The sequence below is a fragment of the Eptatretus burgeri genome, chromosome 12 (assembly GCF_056783735.1).
Source record: "Eptatretus burgeri isolate ZD-2024b chromosome 12, Ebu_testis_v1, whole genome shotgun sequence".
Lineage (NCBI taxonomy): Eukaryota > Metazoa > Chordata > Myxini > Myxiniformes > Myxinidae > Eptatretus > Eptatretus burgeri.
This window is the reverse complement of record NC_140972.1, coordinates 2627152-2650487: the sequence shown is the minus strand read 5'-3', so window position 1 is coordinate 2650487 and position 23336 is coordinate 2627152. Positions and strand designations below refer to the sequence as shown.

The window sequence follows — 23336 nt, the reverse complement described above, 5'->3', positions numbered from 1 at the left end:
ATCAGGATGTAAAAAAAACTCGTGTCAGAACAGCTGTACACACAAAGGCACAGCAAGGTATGTGGAGTCATCCACTGGCACATCTGCAGAAATTTCAATATCCCAGTTCCACAAAACTCATGGAAACATGAACCAAAAGCAATGATTGAAAAAAAGGACGTAATGCTCACGTACGACCTGATGATGCCATCCAGCATGAACATGGAGAACAAAGCACTGCGACCGGACATAGTACATGCTCATGTATGACCTGATGATCCCATTCAGCGTCAACATGGAGAACAAAGCACTGCGACCAGACATAGTACTCAGATGCAAAAATGAAAAAGAAGGCATTGCTAACTGAGGTTTCAGTACTCAGTGATTTTGGTGTAAATAATGCAGAAATCAAGCAAATGAACAAATATCAACACCTCAAGAATGAAGGGAAAAGGTCCTGGATGCTGATGTGCTAAAATTGTATCAGTGATAAAATTGGAGCAATGAGAATGATAAAGAAGAACCTCACAAACCATCCCTGGGAACATTATCATAAACGAACTACATTTGGAGGCTGTCTGGGGCTCAGTGACGATCCTGAAAAGAGCCCTCAGGAAAAAAAACTCTGAGAAGAACACAACTTCGCAACTTAGGCCATGAATCACGATCCTTCACCGAAATTAAGGTGGATACTTAGAATCCTGGGAGGACTTTGTTCCACCTTCTGAAACCCGAATTATGGAGCTAACAATCTACACACACACTTCTGTGAGGCAGAGGGCCATGGATGTAGTGTCGCGCTATTCTATATGCAATTGGGACACAACCTTGCATTGTGGCTTGTTGGATTTTGATGATCGCATAATGCTGAGAATGAAAACCCCAGCGTTGGAGACTCCCTTTTTGCCATGTTTGGTCTGATTGGAACTGTGTTTTGTGAGATCAAGGATCACGTCGAATACAACGACTTTGATGGGACTGAGAACTGAGCCGAGGACAGCAGATTTGGTGGGGAAGAGGGCCGCTTGGAGGGTGCCTGGAGTTGTGCCGATCGACATGCTTTGGGATGCGGCCTGACACCCTGGCATTCCCTTGTGGCTTGTTGGGTTGCTGACTCTATCCCGTCAAGGAGGGATGAGACGGAGAAAGGATGAGACTGAGAAGGTGGAGACAGAGACCGGGCATAATCTGGAGGTCACACTGAGGTTCGCATGGATTGGCATCGTCGCCACTTCGGGAACGGAGGGGGAGGCAGATCACTAATGGGGAGACTGTTTGGTTCATGGGTCATGGTTCCTTGCTGGTGTGAAGATGGATGCTTCAGAATCAGGAAACGCTCCATTCAGTCTTTGAGACTTGCGAGTGGTGATGATGACCGGTGGCAGTGGCACGCATGAACGCGTGCACACGTGCACGCACACGCACCAATCATTATTCACATATTCACCTGCACGATTGTGATTGTACACATCCTGTATTATACATGACATATTCCACACATAATGTGCATACATGTTATATATATATATATATATATATATATATATATATATATATATATATATATATATATATATATATATATATATATATATATATATATATATATATATATATAGTAGCAGAGTACCCCCCTATGGGCGATCTTGTTCCAAGCAAACAACACGTTCTTCTGACACAAACCTATATTTGGGCAGTGTTTAGGCAACTGACAGCTCTGTGTAGGCAAAAAATTAAATAAAAACCCGGGTTACGTGCAAGAAGGAAAAACATACCGACTGCTTCCATTTCAAAATACCTCCACTGCATTGGAGAACATGGGGATTGGTATACTGCACTGTAAACGATGGACACTTGTAATATCCTCTCCCATCTCGAGGTGGCGGAACACGATACACATTTACATCGAGAATTTGCGTCCCCACCCGACTTCCCCACCCCCAGGACCACCGTAAAAGATAAAAACGCCCCTGTACATTATTTGGGGTCATGCTGATCCTATGTAGCAAGTGTGGATGTCATATATTCAGAACTGTAGGAGTAGTGCCACAAACACACACACAAACACCAGCCTGTGAATTATCATCATGATTATACACAAGCATATTATGTGTGACACTTTGCACGTTTTCTGTACACATATACGTAATATACATGACATATTATACATGTTATACATGTTATATACACACATATTATACATGTTATATGTACACACATATTATACATGTTATATATACACACATATTATACATGTTATATATACACACATATTTTACATGTTATATATACACACATATTATACATGTTATATATACACACATATTTTACATGTTATATACACACATATTATACATGTTATATACACACATATTATACATGTTATATACACACATATTATACATGTTATATACACATATTATACGTTATATACACACATATTATACATGTTATACTCACATATTATACATGTTATATATACACACATATTATACATGTTATATATACACACATATTATACATGTTATATATATACACACATATTATACATGTTATATATACACACATATTTTACATGTTATATACACACATATTATACATGTTATATACACACATATTATACATGTTATATACACACATATTATACATGTTATATACACATATTATACGTTATATACACACATATTATACATGTTATACTCACATATTATACATGTTATATACACATATTATACATGTTATATACACACACATATTATACATGTTATATACACACACATATTATACATGTTATATACACATATTATACATGTTATATACACACACATATTATACATGTTATATACACATATTATACATGTTATATACACACACATATTATACATGTTATATACACACACATATTATACATGTTATACACACATATTATACATGTTATATACACACACATATTATACATGTTATATACACACACATATTATACATGTTATACATGTTATATACACACACATATTATACATGTTATACACACATATTATACATGTTATATACACACACATATTATACATGTTATACATGTTATATACACACACATATTATACATGTTATATACACACACATATTATACATGTTATACACACATATTATACATGTTATACACACATATTATACATGTTATATACACACACATATTATACATGTTATACACACATATTATACATGTTATACACACATATTATACATGTTATATACACACACATATTATACATGTTATATACACACACATATTATACATGTTATACACACATATCATACATGTTATATACACACATATTATACATGTTATACACACATATACATGTTATACACACATATTATACATGTTATATACACACATATTATACATGTTATACACACATATTATACATGTTATACACACATATTATACATGTTATATACACACACATATTATACATGTTATATACACACACATATTATACATGACATACTATGAGGGCTCAAATAGAGATTTCAGCTTTTCTTTCAGTTAAAACTTACTTTCAATATCTTCTTTTGGTTAAAGTTTGTTTATTGCTTGCATTGAACTAAACTTTATTATTGTTCTGATGCTTCTTAGTGATTCAAAATATTATCCTGAATTGTATTTTGAGACATAAGTCAAGTAAAATATAGCGCAGAGATTACTTCCTCATTTCCACGGCACAACTGTGCTCTGCAATGCACTACCCATTTTGCTGACGTGAAGGAGGGAGGGAGAACTCCCCTTTCTCTCGTGCTTGAAGAGATAAAGTGAATATACTGTGTTTGAAATACTGATGTCTTGTAAAAGTTCCATAATAAGGACCCTGTTGATTGCTTAAACCGGAGAAAGACTCCCACGTACGGTGCTTCTCCGGACCCACACCCTTCTCGGCTTAACCACGAGATGTGCTTTGCTCAAGAATACTTCTCGAAAATGAGTACAAGTCCAAGGGTGACTGAAGATAGGGAGAGCAGTTTTTTATACTTGTGGTAGCATTCTGTTCGGTTTGTGCACAAGTTAATTGATGATTAAAGGGCAATTATATAATAAAGTTGTCTTTGACATCTTGTGATAAGTGAGTGTGTGAAGGAACCTTATTATCAATGTGATAAGCCATTATATTTGTTTTCTACGTGATATATATTATATAATGTGATAAGCCATATATTATGTTATATACACACATATTATAAGTGATATGTTATAAGTTACATACACACATATACGTGACATGTTATAAGTTATATGCACACATATATGTGACATATTAAGTAATATACACACATATTATACGTGACATGTTATAAGTTATATGCACACATATTATACGTGACATGTTATAAGTTACATACACACATATTATACGTGACATGTTATAAGTTACATACACATATTATACGTGACATGTTATAAGTTATATACACACACATATACGTGACATGTTATAAGTTATATACACACATATTATACGTGACATGTTATAAGTTATATACACACATATTATACGTGACATGTTATAAGTTATATACACACATATTATACGTGACATGTTATAAGTTATATACACACATATTATACGTGACATGTTATAAGTTATATACACACATATTATACGTGACATGTTATAAGTTATATACACACATATTATACGTGACATGTTATAAGTTATATACACACATATTATACGTGACATGTTATAAGTTATATAAGCCTGGTGTTGGCGCAATGGTTAGGGCAGCGGCTTGGGATCCAAAAGGTCCTGAGTTCAAGCCCCGTTGGTCCACTGAATTAATACACCAGGGGGTTGACTCAGCCTGTCATCCTTCCGAGGTCGGCGGAATGAGTACCAGTATACTGGGCTGGTGTATACCCCGGTTAAAATAGGTATACCATATCCCTGTGTCGTAAGAGGCACCAGGGTTGCGTCAGGAAGGGCATCCGGCGTAAAACATGTGCCAAATCAGTATGCGGATCATACGGATGATCCGCTGTGGCGACCCCTATCGGGAGCAGCCGAAAGAAGAAGAAGAAGAAGATGTTATAAGTTATATACACACATATTATACTTGACATGTTATAAGTTATATACACACATATTATACGTGACATGTTATAAGTTATATACACACATATTATACTTGACATGTTATAAGTTATATACACACATATTATACTTGACATGTTATAAGTTATATACACACATATTATACGTGACATAAGTTATATACACACATATTATACTTGACATGTTATAAGTTATATACACACACATATACGTGACATGTTATAAGTTATATACACACATATTATACTTGACATGTTATAAGTTATATACACACATATTATACGTGACATGTTATAAGTTATATACACACATATTATACGTGACATGTTATAAGTTATATACACACACATATACGTGACATGTTATAAGTTATATACACACATATTATACTTGACATGTTATAAGTTATATACACACATATTATACGTGACGTTATAAGTTATATACACACATATTATACGTGACATGTTATAAGTTATATACACACATATTATACGTGACATGTTATAAGTTATATACACACATATTATACGTGACATGTTATAAGTTATATACACACATATTATACGTGACATGTTATAAGTTATATACACACATATTATACGTGACATGTTATAAGTTATATACACACATATTATACTTGACATGTTATAAGTTATATACACACATATTATACGTGACATGTTATAAGTTATATACACACATATTATACTTGACATGTTATAAGTTATATACACACATATTATACTTGACATGTTATAAGTTATATACACACATATTATACGTGACATGTTATAAGTTATATACACACATATTATACTTGGCATGTTATAAGTTATATACACACATATTATACTTGACATGTTATAAGTTATATACACACATATTATACATGACATGTTATAAGTTATATACACACATATTATACTTGACATGTTATAAGTTATATACACACATATTATACATGACATGTTATAAGTTATATACACACATATTATACGTGACATGTTATAAGTTATATACACACATATTATACGTGACATGTTATAAGTTATATACACACATATTATACTTGACATGTTATAAGTTATATACACACATATTATACGTGACATGTTATAAGTTATATACACACATATTATACGTGACATGTTATAAGTTATATACACACATCTTCTTCTTCTTCTTTCGGCTGCTCCCGTTCGGGGTCGCCACAGCGGATCATCCGTATGATCCGCATAGTGATTTGGCACATGTTTTACGCCGGATGCCCTTCCTGACGCAACCCTGGTCGCCTCTTTCGACACAGGGATATGGTACACCTATTTTAACCGGGGTATACACCGGCCCAGTATGCTGGTACTCATTTCGCCGACCTCGGAAGGATGACAGGCTGAGTCAACCCCCTGGTGTATTAATTCAGTGGCCCAACGGGGATTGAACTCAGGACCTCTTGGATCCCAAGCCGCTGCCCTAACCACTGCTCCAACACCAGGCTTAACTATATACACTATCCAACTTAACTTAACTTAACTTAACTTAGCTTAACTTAACTATCCAACTATATACACACATATACGTGACATATTAAGTTATATACACACATATTATACATGACATGTTATAAGTTATATACACACATATTATACGTGACATGTTAGAAGTTATATACACACATATACGTGACATATTAAGTTATATACACACATATTATACGTGACATGTTATAAGTTATATACACACATATTATACGTGACATGTTAGAAGTTATATACACACATATACGTGACATATTAAGTTATATACACACATATTATACGTGACATGTTATAAGTTATATACACACATATTATAAGTTATATACACACATATATGTGACATGTTGTGTTATATACACACATATTATACGACATATTATAAGTTATATACACACATATTATACATGACATTTGTTATTTTCACACATTATTCGTGACATGTTATATGTTATATACATTATACACATATATTATACATGACATATTATAAGTTATATACACACATATTATACATGATATATGTTATATACACACATATTATTCGTGACATGTTATATGTTATATACACATGTATTATACATGACTGTTATTTACACACATTATACATGACATTATATATGTTATATACATATTATACATGTTGCATACACACATACTATGCGTGACATATTATGTTATATATGCACATTATGCATGACATATTATACATGTTATATACACACATATTATACTTGACATGTTATAAGTTATATACACACATATTATACTTGACATGTTATAAGTTATATACACACATATTATACGTGACATGTTATAAGTTATATACACACATATTATACTTGACATGTTATAAGTTATATACACACACATATACGTGACATGTTATAAGTTATATACACACATATTATACGTGACATGTTATAAGTTATATACACACATATTATACGTGACATGTTATAAGTTATATACACACATATTATACGTGACATGTTATAAGTTATATACACACATATTATACGTGACATGTTATAAGTTATATACACACATATTATACGTGACATGTTATAAGTTATATACACACATATTATACTTGACATGTTATAAGTTATATACACACATATTATACGTGACATGTTATAAGTTATATACACACATATTATACGTGACATGTTATAAGTTATATACACACATATTATACTTGACATGTTATAAGTTATATACACACATATTATACTTGACATGTTATAAGTTATATACACACATATTATACGTGACATGTTATAAGTTATATACACACATATTATACGTGACATGTTATAAGTTATATACACACATATTATACTTGACATGTTATAAGTTATATACACACATATTATACTTGACATGTTATAAGTTATATACACACATATTATACGTGACATGTTATAAGTTATATACACACATATTATACTTGACATGTTATAAGTTATATACACACATATTATACTTGACATGTTATAAGTTATATACACACATATTATACTTGACATGTTATAAGTTATATACACACATATTATACTTGACATGTTATAAGTTATATACACACATATTATACTTGACATGTTATAAGTTATATACACACATATTATACTTGACATGTTATAAGTTATATACACACATATTATACGTGACATGTTATAAGTTATATACACACATATTATACTTGACATGTTATAAGTTATATACACACATATTATACTTGACATGTTATAAGTTATATACACACATATTATACTTGACATGTTATAAGTTATATACACACATATTATACTTGACATGTTATAAGTTATATACACACATATTATACTTGACATGTTATAAGTTATATACACACATATTATACGTGACATGTTATAAGTTATATACACACATATTATACGTGACATGTTATAAGTTATATACACACATCTTCTTCTTCTTCTTTCGGCTGCTCCCGTTCGGGGTCGCCACAGCGGATCATCCGTATGATCCGCATAGTGATTTGGCACATGTTTTACGCCGGATGCCCTTCCTGACGCAACCCTGGTCGCCTCTTTCGACACAGGGATATGGTACACCTATTTTAACCGGGGTATACACCGGCCCAGTATGCTGGTACTCATTTCGCCGACCTCGGAAGGATGACAGGCTGAGTCAACCCCCTGGTGTATTAATTCAGTGGCCCAACGGGGATTGAACTCAGGACCTCTTGGATCCCAAGCCGCTGCCCTAACCACTGCTCCAACACCAGGCTTAACTATATACACTATCCAACTTAACTTAACTTAACTTAACTTAGCTTAACTTAACTATCCAACTATATACACACATATACGTGACATATTAAGTTATATACACACATATTATACATGACATGTTATAAGTTATATACACACATATTATACGTGACATGTTAGAAGTTATATACACACATATACGTGACATATTAAGTTATATACACACATATTATACGTGACATGTTATAAGTTATATACACACATATTATACGTGACATGTTAGAAGTTATATCCACACATATTATACGTGACATGTTATAAGTTATATACACACATATTATAAGTTATATACACACATATATGTGACATGTTATGTTATATACACACATATTATACGACATATTATAAGTTATATACACACATATTATACATGACATATGTTATTTTCACACATTATTCGTGACATGTTATATGTTATATACATTATACACATATATTATACATGACATCTTATAAGTTATATACACACATATTATACATGATATATGTTATATACACACATATCATTCGTGATATGTTATATGTTATATACACATGTATTATACATGACTGTTATTTACACACATTATACATGACATTATATATGTTATATACATATTATACATGTTGCATACACACATACTATACGTGACATATTATGTTATATATGCACATTATGCATGACATATTATACATGTTATATACACACATTATTTGTGAGAAATTGTACATGTTATACACACATATAAATATTATATAGACACATGTTATACACACACCCACATTGGTGGATACCTTGAGAGGTAGTAGGACTCCATTCCATCTCCTGAAACCCACCCACATGTGCAGATAGCAGTCAACAACAGCAACTTTCACGCATCCACACTTGCACACTTACACACATATTGGTGTATACACACGCAAAGGTGGATACTTCGAGACCTGGGAGGGCTCCGTTTAACCTTCTGAAACCCGCATGTGGAGATGGCAACCAATGACACACACACAAACACACACACACACACACACACACACACACACACACACACACACACACACACACACAATCAGGCTATAGGTGGTAAAGGCATATTATGTAAATGGCTATCATGGCTGTATATGCTCCTAAGGCACCAAAACGTACATTAATAAATTAATTAAATTGGGTATATATGTTAGCTTCGCGAAGCAACATCTCTGCGATATTTTAGTTTAAGTTACATGAATCGGACTAATGTCAGCCTTTCTAGCTAAGGATTTAATAATCACTTTTTCAGGCTAAGAGTTGCATCTACAGTCAGTAGGAAATCATTCTTACTTGCAGATGCCATTTTCTGGTTCCTCCAGGCCAAACAGCTGATCGAATGTCAATGCAAGTACTCCCCGCAGTGGCCGAAGTGTCCAGCGAAGTGTAATATCACGAGGATATGATCTTGGGAACACTGGGCTCTCCACATATCCAGGTTCTCCAACGATGAGCAGCTCATCTTCAGCAGTCTCTAAAACATAAAGGGTATCATCTATAATGAATCTATAAAGGGTAGCAAGCAATTTTCTGTGGCCGTGACTAAATTTTCACGCTTTGTCTTTACTTCTTCAATGCAATGAAATATTTTAAGATTACTCAAGAAAAATCTGACCTCCTATTAATGACAACCGCACATCCGGGTTACCTTTTGAGGTTGTGATGTTATTTGCCGCAAAAACGAAATTGTATAACCTCGTATACAGCTGGGATCATCATGGACTTTTTCAAATTTCAGATATTTGTACAACTATGCTCTGATTATAATCTTAAAACCTCTCAGGCTAAATTCACTGTCACTTCTCTCTTCATCTAAAAAATAAGAACTACTGACATCATGTATCGACAGAAGGGGCCAACTACAAAGAGTATTATGTACACAAATCGACTTCATGTTCCAGGTTTGCTCCACATGTCAGTTGAATCTGCAAGTGCTTCTTCGACCTCAATCAGAGCTGGTTTAATTTTGTTATATTTTCGTCCCTGTGTTGCTGTTTGTGTTTTCGTCCAAGGTTCCGTGTCAAGTCGTACCTTGTTGTGCTGTATTGTCCAATTTGTGTCCCTGTTAAAGGCCAGCCTCTTTGTCTCGGGCTCGGATGGTGGTCTTGTTGCCTCTGTTTCTGTTTTCACCCCCACACACTTCTTCGCTCCTGCTCTCCCAACTATTTCCATTTCAGATCCCTCAGCGTAATCCTTTTACTTCCATTTTTCCTTTGAGAGTTTGCTCCTGTATCCATCTTGTCCAACCGTTGCATCTTCCCTTCCCTTCATTCTTACCCACATCCCTTGTTTGTCTAGCTCCATCTCTTTTGTTCCTCGGCCCTGCTGTTGGTGTTTCCCTCCTCTCTTTCTGCTGTTCCTTTTCTTCAGTTGCATCCTGATCTGTTTAGTGTTCGAGCTTTTCCACTTTTCCACACTTGACTTTGTCAACAAACAATTTTTTTTTTTTAATCCCAGGAAATTCTAATATCCCCCTCCCTTCCCCTCACTAAAGCCCTCCACTCCAATGACCTGTATAGAAATGATTAGGAGACCTCAAACTGCTTTGCAATATTGCAGTTTACTACATGAAAAAATGTTTGTAGATCCCATTTAGATGTTATCAACACTGTCAGCAAATATGAGTGCTCACATTAGACAACAAATATTTGCAAAATTTAATGATTGTGAAGAGGTCGGGTGAGGGAGATGGAGTGCGCGAGATTGAAAGATTTTGAAATTCAGTGGATATTTGTAGCACGATATGCTATAATTGCAGGTTGTCCATCCAACATGATGGTGCATAGGTGGCGCAATTACCTTTGCTGTATCTAGCCTGTGATCGATTCCCAACCTGACAATATATACTCTCGGTTTCAAGCTTCGTGGGCAGGGCATTGTATCACAAAGTGTTCCATCCCTCGGACAGACAGTAATGTGTGTATCCAGTCCACTAGCATTGGTTGGTGGGCCCTAAAGATCCTACGGTGTCATTCTCGGAGAGTAGGAACGTCATCGTTGGCACCCTAAACAAATAACAAATTCCTGCCGAACGAACATTGGGCCTGTTCAGCCAGTCCGAGAAATGTTTGGGACAAAATTTCCCCGGTCAACCCCACAAGGACAAAATACCAGCATGACACCTTATAGCTGCAACCCAGGATAGACCACAGGCAAGTATGCAAACCTCTCGAGTTTTGGTCCCGAGGCTGTCCCACCATCCTGATAATTCAATTATTGATCAAATGCATAAAAGTGATCTGCCTTTGTTAAGAAAAACAAGTTAAACACACACATTGAAGTCTGGAGTGTACGCAGTGTGTGATCATTGGAATGTATTTCCCTGGAAGGGAAATTACATCCCTTCACCATAGATGTCATGCCTTAATTGTGTGGTTGACTGCATTTTGACAATTATAAATGACTCCAATTCTAATGTTACTCTAAAGTATTTATTTTGTGCGTGTTTGTACATTAAAGTCCTCAACCACCACACCCAAACCCCAAATGTGTGAGCCTCCACCCAACTGCAAGTCTTCAGCTCCCCCCCCCCACACCAACCAAGCCTCAACCCGCATTTTCGACTCTGTCCCTTATCTCCCAACCCACCCCAACTCCAACTCTCTGTCCTCCACTCCCCATCTCTTCAACCCTCTCCCGCCTCCCCCCCCCCCTCACCCCAGATTCACAGCTCTCTCTTTCTTCTTCAAGTCATGAACCCTAAGTCCTCAATCCCCCAATAGAGTGAACAATGAATGGAGCCAAATACAGGCAAATCCTTGACAACCTGCTTCAGAGTGCAAAAGACCTGAGACTGTGGCCAATATTTACGTTCAAACAGAATAATGAACAGAAGCATATAACCAGAGCAAGACTGGAATGGCTTCAGAACAAGAATGTGAAAGTCTTTGAGTGGCCCAGCCAAAGTTCAAACTTGAATCTGATTGAGAATCTCTGGAAAGACTTAATGATTACTGTTCATCGACTCTCCCCATCCAACTTGACAGAGCTTGAGCAAATCTGTAAGGAAGTATGGGAGAAAATCCCCAAATCCAGATGTGTAAAGCTGACACAGATATACCCAAGAAGACTCGAAGCTGTAATCACAGCCAAAGTCGCTTCAACAAAGTATTGACTCAGGGGGGTTGAATACTTATTGACTCGAGCCATTTCAGCTTTTCATTTATAATTCATTTGTAAAAATTTATAAAAACATGGTTTCACGTCATTATGGCATATTTTGTGCAGATTGGTTACAAATTTTTTTTAATTTAATCAATATTAAATTCAGGCTGTAACGCAACAAAATGTGACAAACGTCGAGGGGTGTGAATACTTTGTGAAGGCACTGTCATTGCAAACAGTGTCACAGAAGAAAAGCTCTTACCTCGAACACAGAAGACTAGTCATATTCAGTCACTTAGTCCAAAATCTACAACACAGGTGCCTTAGTCATTCCAGGGAAACAAGGTAAAGGAAGAGGTACAGAAAGAGAGAAAAAGAAGTTTGTGGAGTGTTTTCACCCTCTTGCTCACCGGATGCAAACCGGTGGGCTTACGTTGGTCCCGACAGAAGAGAGGGGAGTGAGAAAAAGAGTGCGTGGAGAGTGTGATGCAATGTGTGGGGGAGAGGTGTAAATGGTGACTGCATGTAGCTTAGAGGAAGCAGCGTGAAGTGCAAGTCAGTAAGCCAGTCCTGAAAAGGATAAGGGCTGTTTGTTGATGCTCCATGCATTCAGAGGGAATGAAGTAGATTTAGGGAAAGCAAGAGACAGATGATGTGAGTCAGTATGTATGTGCCGAAGCATCTGCGAATTCTCAACTGGCTGGGCTCGTTCCCTGCCTGGAACCTCGCTCGGTCACACGCTCCACCAGCCCTCTGGTCACCAGCTTACTTGTCTGAGATCCCAGACACGCAAACAAGTCTGTGTTTCGCTCTGGCTTTTATTAGCCATGGGTTGGTGTAGCATTGTGAATGGGCAGCTTCCTCCATCCTGGCAGTGATGTTGAGGTTACTGCCATTCCTCTCCAGAAATTGTTCTTGAGGCTGGCATAACTTTCCCTTCCTATTGGCTCGTCCTGTCTCTAGGCGCCATTCATTGGTCGCACTCAACTCCTGCAACGGTGCCATCGACCATGATGGAGCATCGATAGTTGTGGCTGTTGTTGGAGTTCTTCCTTCTCCCCCCCCTCCCTTTCCACCCCCAATGTATTATATGATGCTCTTTCGTGGATCGCTGGCTCGTACCATTGGTTTTGTGATATTGAGTGTTGTCCGGTATTTATGCAGTACTGCAAAGGTGTGGAGAGAGAGAGAGAGAGAGAGAGAGAGAGAGAGAGAGAGAGAGAGAGAGAGAGAGAGAGAGAGAGAGAGAGACAGAGAGAGAGAGAGAGAGAGAGAGAGAGAGAGAGAGAGAGAGAGAGAGAGAGAGAGAGAGAGAGAGAGAGAGAGAGAGAGAGAGAGAGAGAGAGAGTGAGAGAGAGAGCGAGAGAGAGAGAGAGAGAGAAATAATTGAGATGGAAAAGACAAAAGTCACACAAGGGATTTGAGTCTTCTATACAAACACAACACATATTCCCTGACACTGATATGAGGGTAGAGATAATTTCAATACACAAAATACGACAGAGATAACTACATGAGGGATTCTTTACGTGTTGGTATGTACATCCCCAGGGTCTCTGAAAATCATCATAATATATTTATATCATGAAAATCACCCATTCCCACCCTATCCCACCCCCAACTCTCCTTTGAGTTATCTAGGTCAGGTCAGATCAGGTATGGGAGCATGCACCGGAGCAGTGTGTCACGGCATCTACTTTCCACCGATACTCCAGGGGCCTCCGTCTGGCCAAGCCCAGGGCAGATGCCTGGTCCATCCCCATCTCCTTGAGATGCCGATCAACCTGCTGCAACCATGAGGCATGTGGTCGGCCCATTGGCTTCCTACACTGACAAGACTCCCTCGCTGAGAGAATCTGGTGAGTAGGATCAACGTCAGGAAAACGAGCCACATGTCCATACAGCCGCAGCTGACGCTCACTGACTATACAGGTAACAAATCTTATCTGAGTCTCTCTCAGCAACAGCTCATCAAAAAGTCTGGTCAGCGATAGCCAAGGATTCTTCAAAGAGACCTGGTTCCAAAAGAATTAAGTCTCTGTCTCAGATCTCTGGTCAGAGTCCAAATCCCACATTCGTAGAGCAAGACTGGAAGCACCAAGGACCTGAAGACTCAGACTTTTGCCCTCCCACAATGGTACCGACAGCACCACACCCCATGATCCAGTGAATCCATGACTCCCCAGGCTCAACACAGACATCTACTAACCTCTGCCTCAGAGCCAGCAGAGACATAAATATCACTGCCAAGGTAAGTGAATCTCTCCGTGACCTCAACATCCTCACCACAACAAAGGTACAGACACTATAGCAGCATCCAAGTTGTCATTGATCTTGATCTTAGTTTTGACCCTGGAAACCCGTAATCCCAGCGACTCCGTCTCCTCGTTCAGCACCTCGAGGGCTCCCATGAGGATATTCAGTGTCTCCGCAAAAATTACTGAATGATCTGCGAAATCAACGTCAGAGATCTTGACATTCCCAAACAATGCACCGCAACTTGATCTCTCCGACATCCTCCCCAGAATCCAGTCCATACAAGTGCTGAAAACTGTGGAAGAAAACACACACCCCTGACGAACTCCAGTAACAACCGGAAATAAATCGGAGATGGTACCACATCTCACAGCACTCTCAGTACCAGAGTATAGTTCAGACATCAGATCGATCCATTTTGGTGGCACCCCACAAAGACCAAGAATCCTCCAGAGGACATCTCGATTCACTGAATCAAACGCTTTCCAGAGATCAACATAAGCTGCAAGCAGCCCCTGCCAAACTCTCGGCTGTGTTCGGCGAGGACCTGAAGAGCAAGGATACGGTCAATCGTTGACCTCTTTGGTGTAAAGCCTGACTGCTCTGGACGCTGGTGCTCAAGCAGATGGTGGCGAACTCTGTCAAGGATTATCCGAACAAAGACCTTGCCCGGCACTGAGAGCAGTGTAACACCTCGGTAGTTGTTACAGGCCTAGCGATCACCCTTCCCTTTCCGGAGGGACAAGATGGCCCCTCTTCCAGTTAGTTCTGATGATGCCTGTGTTCCAGGCAGAGCACAGAACTGCATGAAACGACACGAGTGCAGCATTTCCACCAGCCTTGAGAAGTTCAACATGGATGCCATTAAATCCCAGGAGCTGTACCCCATTTAACCGGTTCACCGCAGCCTGTGTTTCCACAAAGGTGGATCACAGTTGGTTGGAGGATCAGCAATAGTGAAAGTAACACCCCTGACATCCAACTCGACACTGGTGGATCAACCTGGTACAGCCACTCAAAGTAACCGGCACAGCGGGCCTTCACTTCGGACTCCTCTGTCAAGAGGCCACCATTTGGCACGAATTGTCGTATCCGAACCCGAATGCTGCGGGATGCCGACAGGATAGCAGAGTGAGGTTGTCAACATTCCCATTGAGGTGTTTTAGCATGACCTGACGCTCATCTGCCCGTCTTTCAGATTAATATTTTATTTATTTTTCAGATGAAGTGAAGTGCAAATTTATGGCTGATTTTTTTTGTTTGTTTGTTTGTTCTTTTGTCCCATGATCTCTGCAGCTTGAGCAAGGGTAAATAAAAAAATCTTTATGAAAACTCGCATGAGTGCTTTAGTGTGCACATTTGCATCCTCTCAATCTGACCTTAATTCTGGTTATTTTTTTTCTCCATGAAGTGTCGGAGAATATAGAGGGTATCGTTTCTAATTTGGACAGTTAAAAGTTGACTGGTTCTCTATTCCCCACGGTATTGTTGCCTAATGCATGATGTGCAGAGCATTTGGGCCTTTGTAGAATCTTACGAGACTCCATTTAGGACTTGTTCTCAGTGTGATGCTGTTTGGACATATGTATGGATCAATATGCCTGGTGTTGGCTGAATGGTTCGGGTGGTGGGCTTGGGATCCTTGGATCCTGAGTTCAAATCCCACTCGACTATTGAATTAACACCAGGTGGGGTTGATTCTACCTGTCACCCTTCCTCGGTCGGCAAAATGATTGCCAGCTTGCTGGTATCCTGTGCCGGAGTGGTGACCCGTCCAGGATTGTGTCCAATATCCAAGGAGACTGCTTAGGCGGCACCAACACTCTGCACAGAGTATGGTCCCGATGGATGGATGGATGGATGGATGGATGGATGGATCAAGACAATGACTGTTTTAAATCTTGGAAATTCCACAATAATATGCTGTTTTTTGATGGATTAATCAAAAATCTTTGCCTCATGCTATATTTCAAAGTTGTTACTGAAATGAGCATGAATCAATATTTAGTTCTTCAGCGTTTCATTTTTTTTTTTGTATCATTGCCTCATTGTTATAACAGCGATAGTATTGTTTGAATATATAATCCAACGTCTCTTCGTGGGATAAGGTTAAGACTTGCCTGATAGTACATTTCATCATCGTGAGACCTTCCCTCTGGTCTCCTATGATTTTTATTGGCATTTGATTTTGTTTCCGCTTCAGTCACGTTTAATGTGAATTTCCTCCTTCAAATTCCCTGCTTTCCTTCTTGAAAGTCCCTGTAATGTCCAACTTGTTTACCCCGTGTTCCTCGCCCCATCCCTCTCCCTTCCACAGATCTCCTAATGTCTGTTCCCCACTGTTTTGTCCTTCCCTCTCCAGTCCCTCATGCCACATGCCCCCCAGTGTTGAGCGTTGTGTGTTAGCTCTCATACGAACCTCGACAAGGTGTACCCAAAAAAAATAAATTCTCACTAAACGTATGGTGCCCACTCCAGATCACAAGTTCTCATCAAAAACGGTATTTACTGTATGTATGACAGCGTGGAAAGGGGAAGAGGAAGAACATGGCCAAAAAGTAGGGATCACAGACGATAACAAAATAAAAATTACAAGGGCACTCGGTGGAGCACACACCTCCACCACGTAATGCCTGATCCATGAGAACATATCAGGCCCAATACATTTTTGTAATATCTTGCTATCCAGTACTATATCGTTTTAGCCCTATCACTCAACGGTGAAGAATCACTTTAAAAATTAAATAATTCTCGTATCCACATCTGGATTCGGATCTTCACCAAAATTCAATCAATTCTTCCTTGTCACACACCGAACCTGTCCACAAAATTTCATCCGGATCTGTACACAACTTTTTGAGATATCCTGTAAACAGACAGACAAACAGACAGATAGGGGTGAAACATCATCTCCTTCACCTTCGATGGTGAAAGTAACAATAAACTCGAAAGAGCAACCAACGATTGCAGACTCTCACCAGGAGTTGTTTTGTTTGGTGTTTGTGTGGTTTTATAGTACGGATTTTGGAGATGTACTGACATTGTAATTGTACACAATTTATCGCGGAACTTGGGTGAAAAAAGATAACGTGTAAAACTTGTGGTCAGCGTTGGCACATGAGATGCAGACAGGAAAAAGGAGGACCAAATGAGTGCAGGTGAGCAGTGGTCCTGGGTTTAGGCGGTTTCACCAGGAGGGGGTTGCTTGTGGACCGCAGGCAATCTGCAGATACCTGGGGAGAACGAAGCACGGAGAGGGCAGAGGGTGCCAGTCTAGAGACAGAGAGACCACCAACCTGTCGGCCATGGCGAAGTGATAGACCCATAGACTCAGCTTCATCGTGAGAGATTCCAATGATCATGAAAGCCTTTGTTTCAACGGCATCGAGGTGTACAAGATGTGAGACAGCCCAGAGGGGAGAGCAGTGGCCCATCGAGCTGTGAATGAAAGCCTTGTAGGTAGATAGGAGCTCAGGTGTGCCAAGGAAGGAGTTTGCACGCCGGAGGATTCCCAGTAGACGTCTGGCTTTGGAGGCCCATTCTGAAACGTGGCTTTCTCAACTTTACTCATAAATAGGCTGGTAGTGACGACATCTTTGTCTGTACCAGGTGTGGTTGTGAACGATTCCTGCTAGAATCGGATTAGACTAAAACTGTCCTTTCGTACATCACCTGAAGCAGTTACTGCAGTGCAGACACTCCATGGAGGAGAGAGCCATTCTTCGTAAAACCCTTCTACCTGTTTACAGGACATCCTTCACAAGGATAAGACTTTTGGGCAGAACGCAGTCCCAATTCCAAGTTGTGCACCAAGACCAGCATCGACCCTCTCGGATTATTTATAACCTCCATAGTTTGCATGATGCTAACCACAGGCCCCTGGTGCTCCATGAATAATCTCCAGCAGATCAGATCAAACCACAAGCATTCCCTGTGTATGGGGCATAAAACATGGCAAGGTAATCTGGACAGGATACCGGAGCTGCTGCAGTTTGAGGTGTTCAGCAGCCGAGTCCAAATATCCCGACCTGTGGGTGTCAGACAATTGCCAGGGTTTGCTCCCATGGGAGAGAAGAGTATGGAGGACAGCAAAGCAGACTTGATGAGTTAACAAGGTGAAGATCTCACAGAGTCAGTTACAGGTGATGGATGTTGCCGCAGAAGCTGCAGCAAGCAACAAACAAGCTTGTACGGCCTGGACCAATGTGTACATGTCAGGAGCAGATGATGAAACGAGGGACATTTTAAAATCTTTCCGGAAATATAACTTGGGTGTTGGAAAGTTTGAGGAATCTTTTCTTCATGAGACTTGTCAAACGCAAACGGAATGCCAACTGCAGGTGCTCGGAAATGTCCGACAGGTCGGATGACTGATCCGTCGAATCACCGTGTTGTGGTGGGACTGGGACCCCCATCATAGGGAAAGGAAACTAAATATGCTTAATCCCCTCTCGAACCTCCTCCCAAGCCCACCTCCACCTCCCCCTCCCAGGACACTGAACTCCAGGCGCCGGTTCACACCTGCACAGTGCCCATCCCTTCGCAAATAATTCCCATGACCTCCCCGCCGTGCAGAAGGCCAACCGGTGCTAAGCCGCCTTTCCCGTACACGGACCTGCACGAACGAACATTCCATGGAGCTTTAGCTGGAGGCGCCACGACAGCGACGGAACGCCCACACGGCGACCACTCGGACAATCCGCTTTCATCGAGTGTCTCGCGCTCTCACCCGCTCCAGCACTCTTATCCACAATCGCACTCTTACCCACAATCGCACTCTTACCCACAATCGCACTCTTACCCACAATCGCACTCTTACCCACTATCGCACTCTTACCCACTATCGCACTCTTACCCACTCTCGCACTCTTATCCACAATCGCACTCTTACCCACAATCGAACTCTTACCCACAATCGCACTCTTACCCACAATCGCACTCTTATCCACAATCGCACTCTTATCCACAATCGCACTCTTACCCACTCTCGCACTCTTATCCGCTCTCGCACTCTTATCCACTCTCGTAATCTTATCCCCTCTCGCACTCTTATCCACTCTTACCCACAATTACACTCTTACCCACTATCGCACTCTTACCCACAATCGCACTCTTATCCACAATCGCACTCTTATCCACAATCGCACTCTTACCCACTCTCGCACTCTTATCCGCTCTCGCACTCTTATCCACTCTCGTAATCTTATCCCCTCTCGCACTCTTATCCACTCTTACCCACAATTACACTCTTACCCACTATCGCACTCTTACCCACAATCGCACTCTTACCCACTATCGCACTCTTACCCACTCTCGCACTCTTATCCACAATCGCACTCTTACCCACAATCGCACTCTTACCCACAATCGAACTCTTACCCACAATCGCACTCTTATCCACAATCGCACTCTTACCCACAATCGAACTCTTACCCACAATCGCACTCTTACCCACAATCGCACTCTTACCCACAATCGTACTCTTACCCACTATCGCACTCTTACCCACTCTCGCACTCTTATCCGCTCTCGCACTCTCATCTGTCTTGAGCTCTTACCCACTCTCGCACTCTTATCCGCTCTCGCACTCTTCTCCACTCTCGTAATCTTATCCCCTCTCGCACTCTTATCCACTCTTACCCACAGTCGCACTCTCATCTGTCTCGAGCTCTCACCCACTCTCGCACTCTTACCCACAATTGCACTCTTACCCGCTCTCACACTCTTACCCACAATCGCACTCTTACCCACTCTAGCACTCTTACCCACTCTCGTACTCTTACCCACAATCGCACTCTTACCCACAATCGCACTCTTACCCACTCTCGCACTCTCACCCACTCTCGCACTCTTTCCCACTCTCACACTCTTATCCGCTCTCACACTCTTATCCACTCTCACACTCTTATCCACAATCGCACTCTTACCCATTGTCGCACTCTCATCTGTCTCGAGCTCTCACCCACTCTCGCACTCTTATCCACAATCGCACTTTTACCTGCTCTCGCACTCTTACCCACAATCGCACTCTTACCCACAATTGCACTCTTATCTGGTCTCGCACTCCCATCTGTCTCGAGCTCTCATCTGCTCTCGCACTCTTCCCCACAATCGCACTCTTACCCACTCTCACACTCATCCACAATCGCACTCTTACCCACTCTCGTGCTCTTACCCACTAACGAACTCTTACCCACAATCGCACTCATCTGTCTCGAGCTCTTTACCACAATTGCACTCTTACCCACAATCACACTCTCATCTGTCTCGAGCTCTTACCCACTCTCGCACTCTCCGCTCTTGCACTCTTATCCACTCGCACTCTTATCCACTCTCGCAATCTTATCTACTCTTACCCACAATCTCACTCTTACCCACTGTCGCACTCTCATCTGTCTCGAGCTCTCACCCACTCTCGCACTCTTACCCGCTCTCGCAATCTTATCCACAATCGCACTCTTACCCACAATCGCACTCTCATTTGTCTCGAGCTCTTACCCACAATCGCACTCTCATTTGTCTCGAGCTCTTACCCACAATCGCACTCTCATCCGTCTCGCGCTCCCACCCACTCTTCTGCTCCGGGCATCCCACCTCGATACCCCAGGAGGTGGTGGATGAGGTGCTCGTGTGGTTGTGCCAGTTGGCGATTCCTCCTCAAGACTTCAAATGACATAGTGACGTAAACGTGACGTAAACGTGTTTATTCACAACCGTCTGGGTTTTGTGTAAATGCAGCCCAAGTGGGGTCGTCATGAACACCTCACTGGGTCGTCATGAACACCTCACCGGGTCGTCATGAACTCCTCACCGTCATGAACACCTCACCGGGTCGTCATGAACTCCTCACCGTCATGAACACCTCACCGTCATGAACACCTCACTGGGTCGTCATGAACACCTCACCGGGTCGTCATGAACTCCTCACCGTCATGAACACCTCACCGGGTCGTCATGAACTCCTCACCGTCATGAACACCTCACCGGGTCGTCATGAACACCTCACAGTCATGAACACCTCACCGTCACCTCCACTGAGAACACTCGACGAGGCAGGACGCTCCCATTTGTATCTAGAGTTGAATATGAAGACGAACTCCTCGCGCTCTCCACGATAATTGACCAGTCAAGGTGAGCGCGTCATGAACCCGTCCCCCTCCCCCGTCCCGCGGACACGAATTTACGGACAACAAGGAAAACGTCCTGATAAAGTTACCAGCTATTAACCGATGACGTCACGTCGGGGGTCCCAGTGTGTAACTCACCGGGTTGTTGGGTTTGTGAGTTCGTGCGTTGCCAAACGAGCAGCAGCAGCAGCAGCAGCATCATGAGCGTGCGGACGCGCGGCATCACGGACCCTCCGCGCCAATGGACTTGGCGCTTCTTCTTCAACCTGAGGAGTCTCGAGGTCCTCTAAATCCTCCCCACCGAGTCCCTCCCGCTCGCCGTCACGGACATTCGGCTTCAGCGCCCTGGATGTTCTTCATCCAACGATGTGTCCGTGCGACCGCACCCAAAACTACCGGGGCTGCGCCGAAAAGGACCCTCGCACCCCCCGCCGTGGAATGAGGTGCGGTGCCCCGAGCCCTGCGCACTGCAAGTGTTTTGTGCCGAACGAACCGAGCGGCTCCTTTGTCGCGGTGGATTCGCTTCAATGTGCTGGGACGGGGGCACCGGGGGTGATGGACCGGGGGCCCGGGGGAGGGTCCGCTCTGGGTACCCCGACGAGCCAGGGGGCGGGGCTTGAAGGAGACCCGACTACGTCATCAATGAACAACCTCTTACCGTCACTCCCGCTGCTTCCTCCTCCTACTCCTCCTCCAACGAACCTTCCATGTCCTTGTCCTTGCACGTTACGCTCCGTCTGATCACGTGACTGGATACTACCACACCCCGTGCACACCTTACGGTGCACACCTATGGCCGCCGCTTTGTTGGACGCGAAAGTTTCATTGCGAAGCTCGTTGTGTCCTGGTGTCGTGAAGCTGCTGCTCTTGTTTGGTTCAACGATTCGTTCCGGAATTCCTGTCCT

At 41.1% G+C, this 23336-nt stretch overlaps 1 protein-coding gene across 2 annotated transcripts in view; it reads right to left on the bottom strand.

The window, feature by feature from the left end:
- The window catches only part of LOC147014990 (platelet-derived growth factor C-like), a 97732-nt gene extending 74734 nt beyond the window's left edge, over positions 1-22998 (bottom strand). Inside the window, exons 1-2 of one of the 2 annotated variants that reach the window (XM_085849265.1) lie at positions 22570-22998; positions 10238-10418 (exon numbers count right to left, since the gene is read on the bottom strand). In XM_085849265.1, coding sequence (XP_085705391.1) covers positions 10238-10418; positions 22570-22654 — 266 coding nt within the window. In that variant the 5' untranslated portion in view covers positions 22655-22998. The remainder of the gene's footprint in view (positions 1-10237; positions 10419-22569) is intronic. The other variant, XM_085849264.1, reaches the window with a different exon arrangement.
- Between the last annotated feature and the right edge of the window lie 338 nt (positions 22999-23336).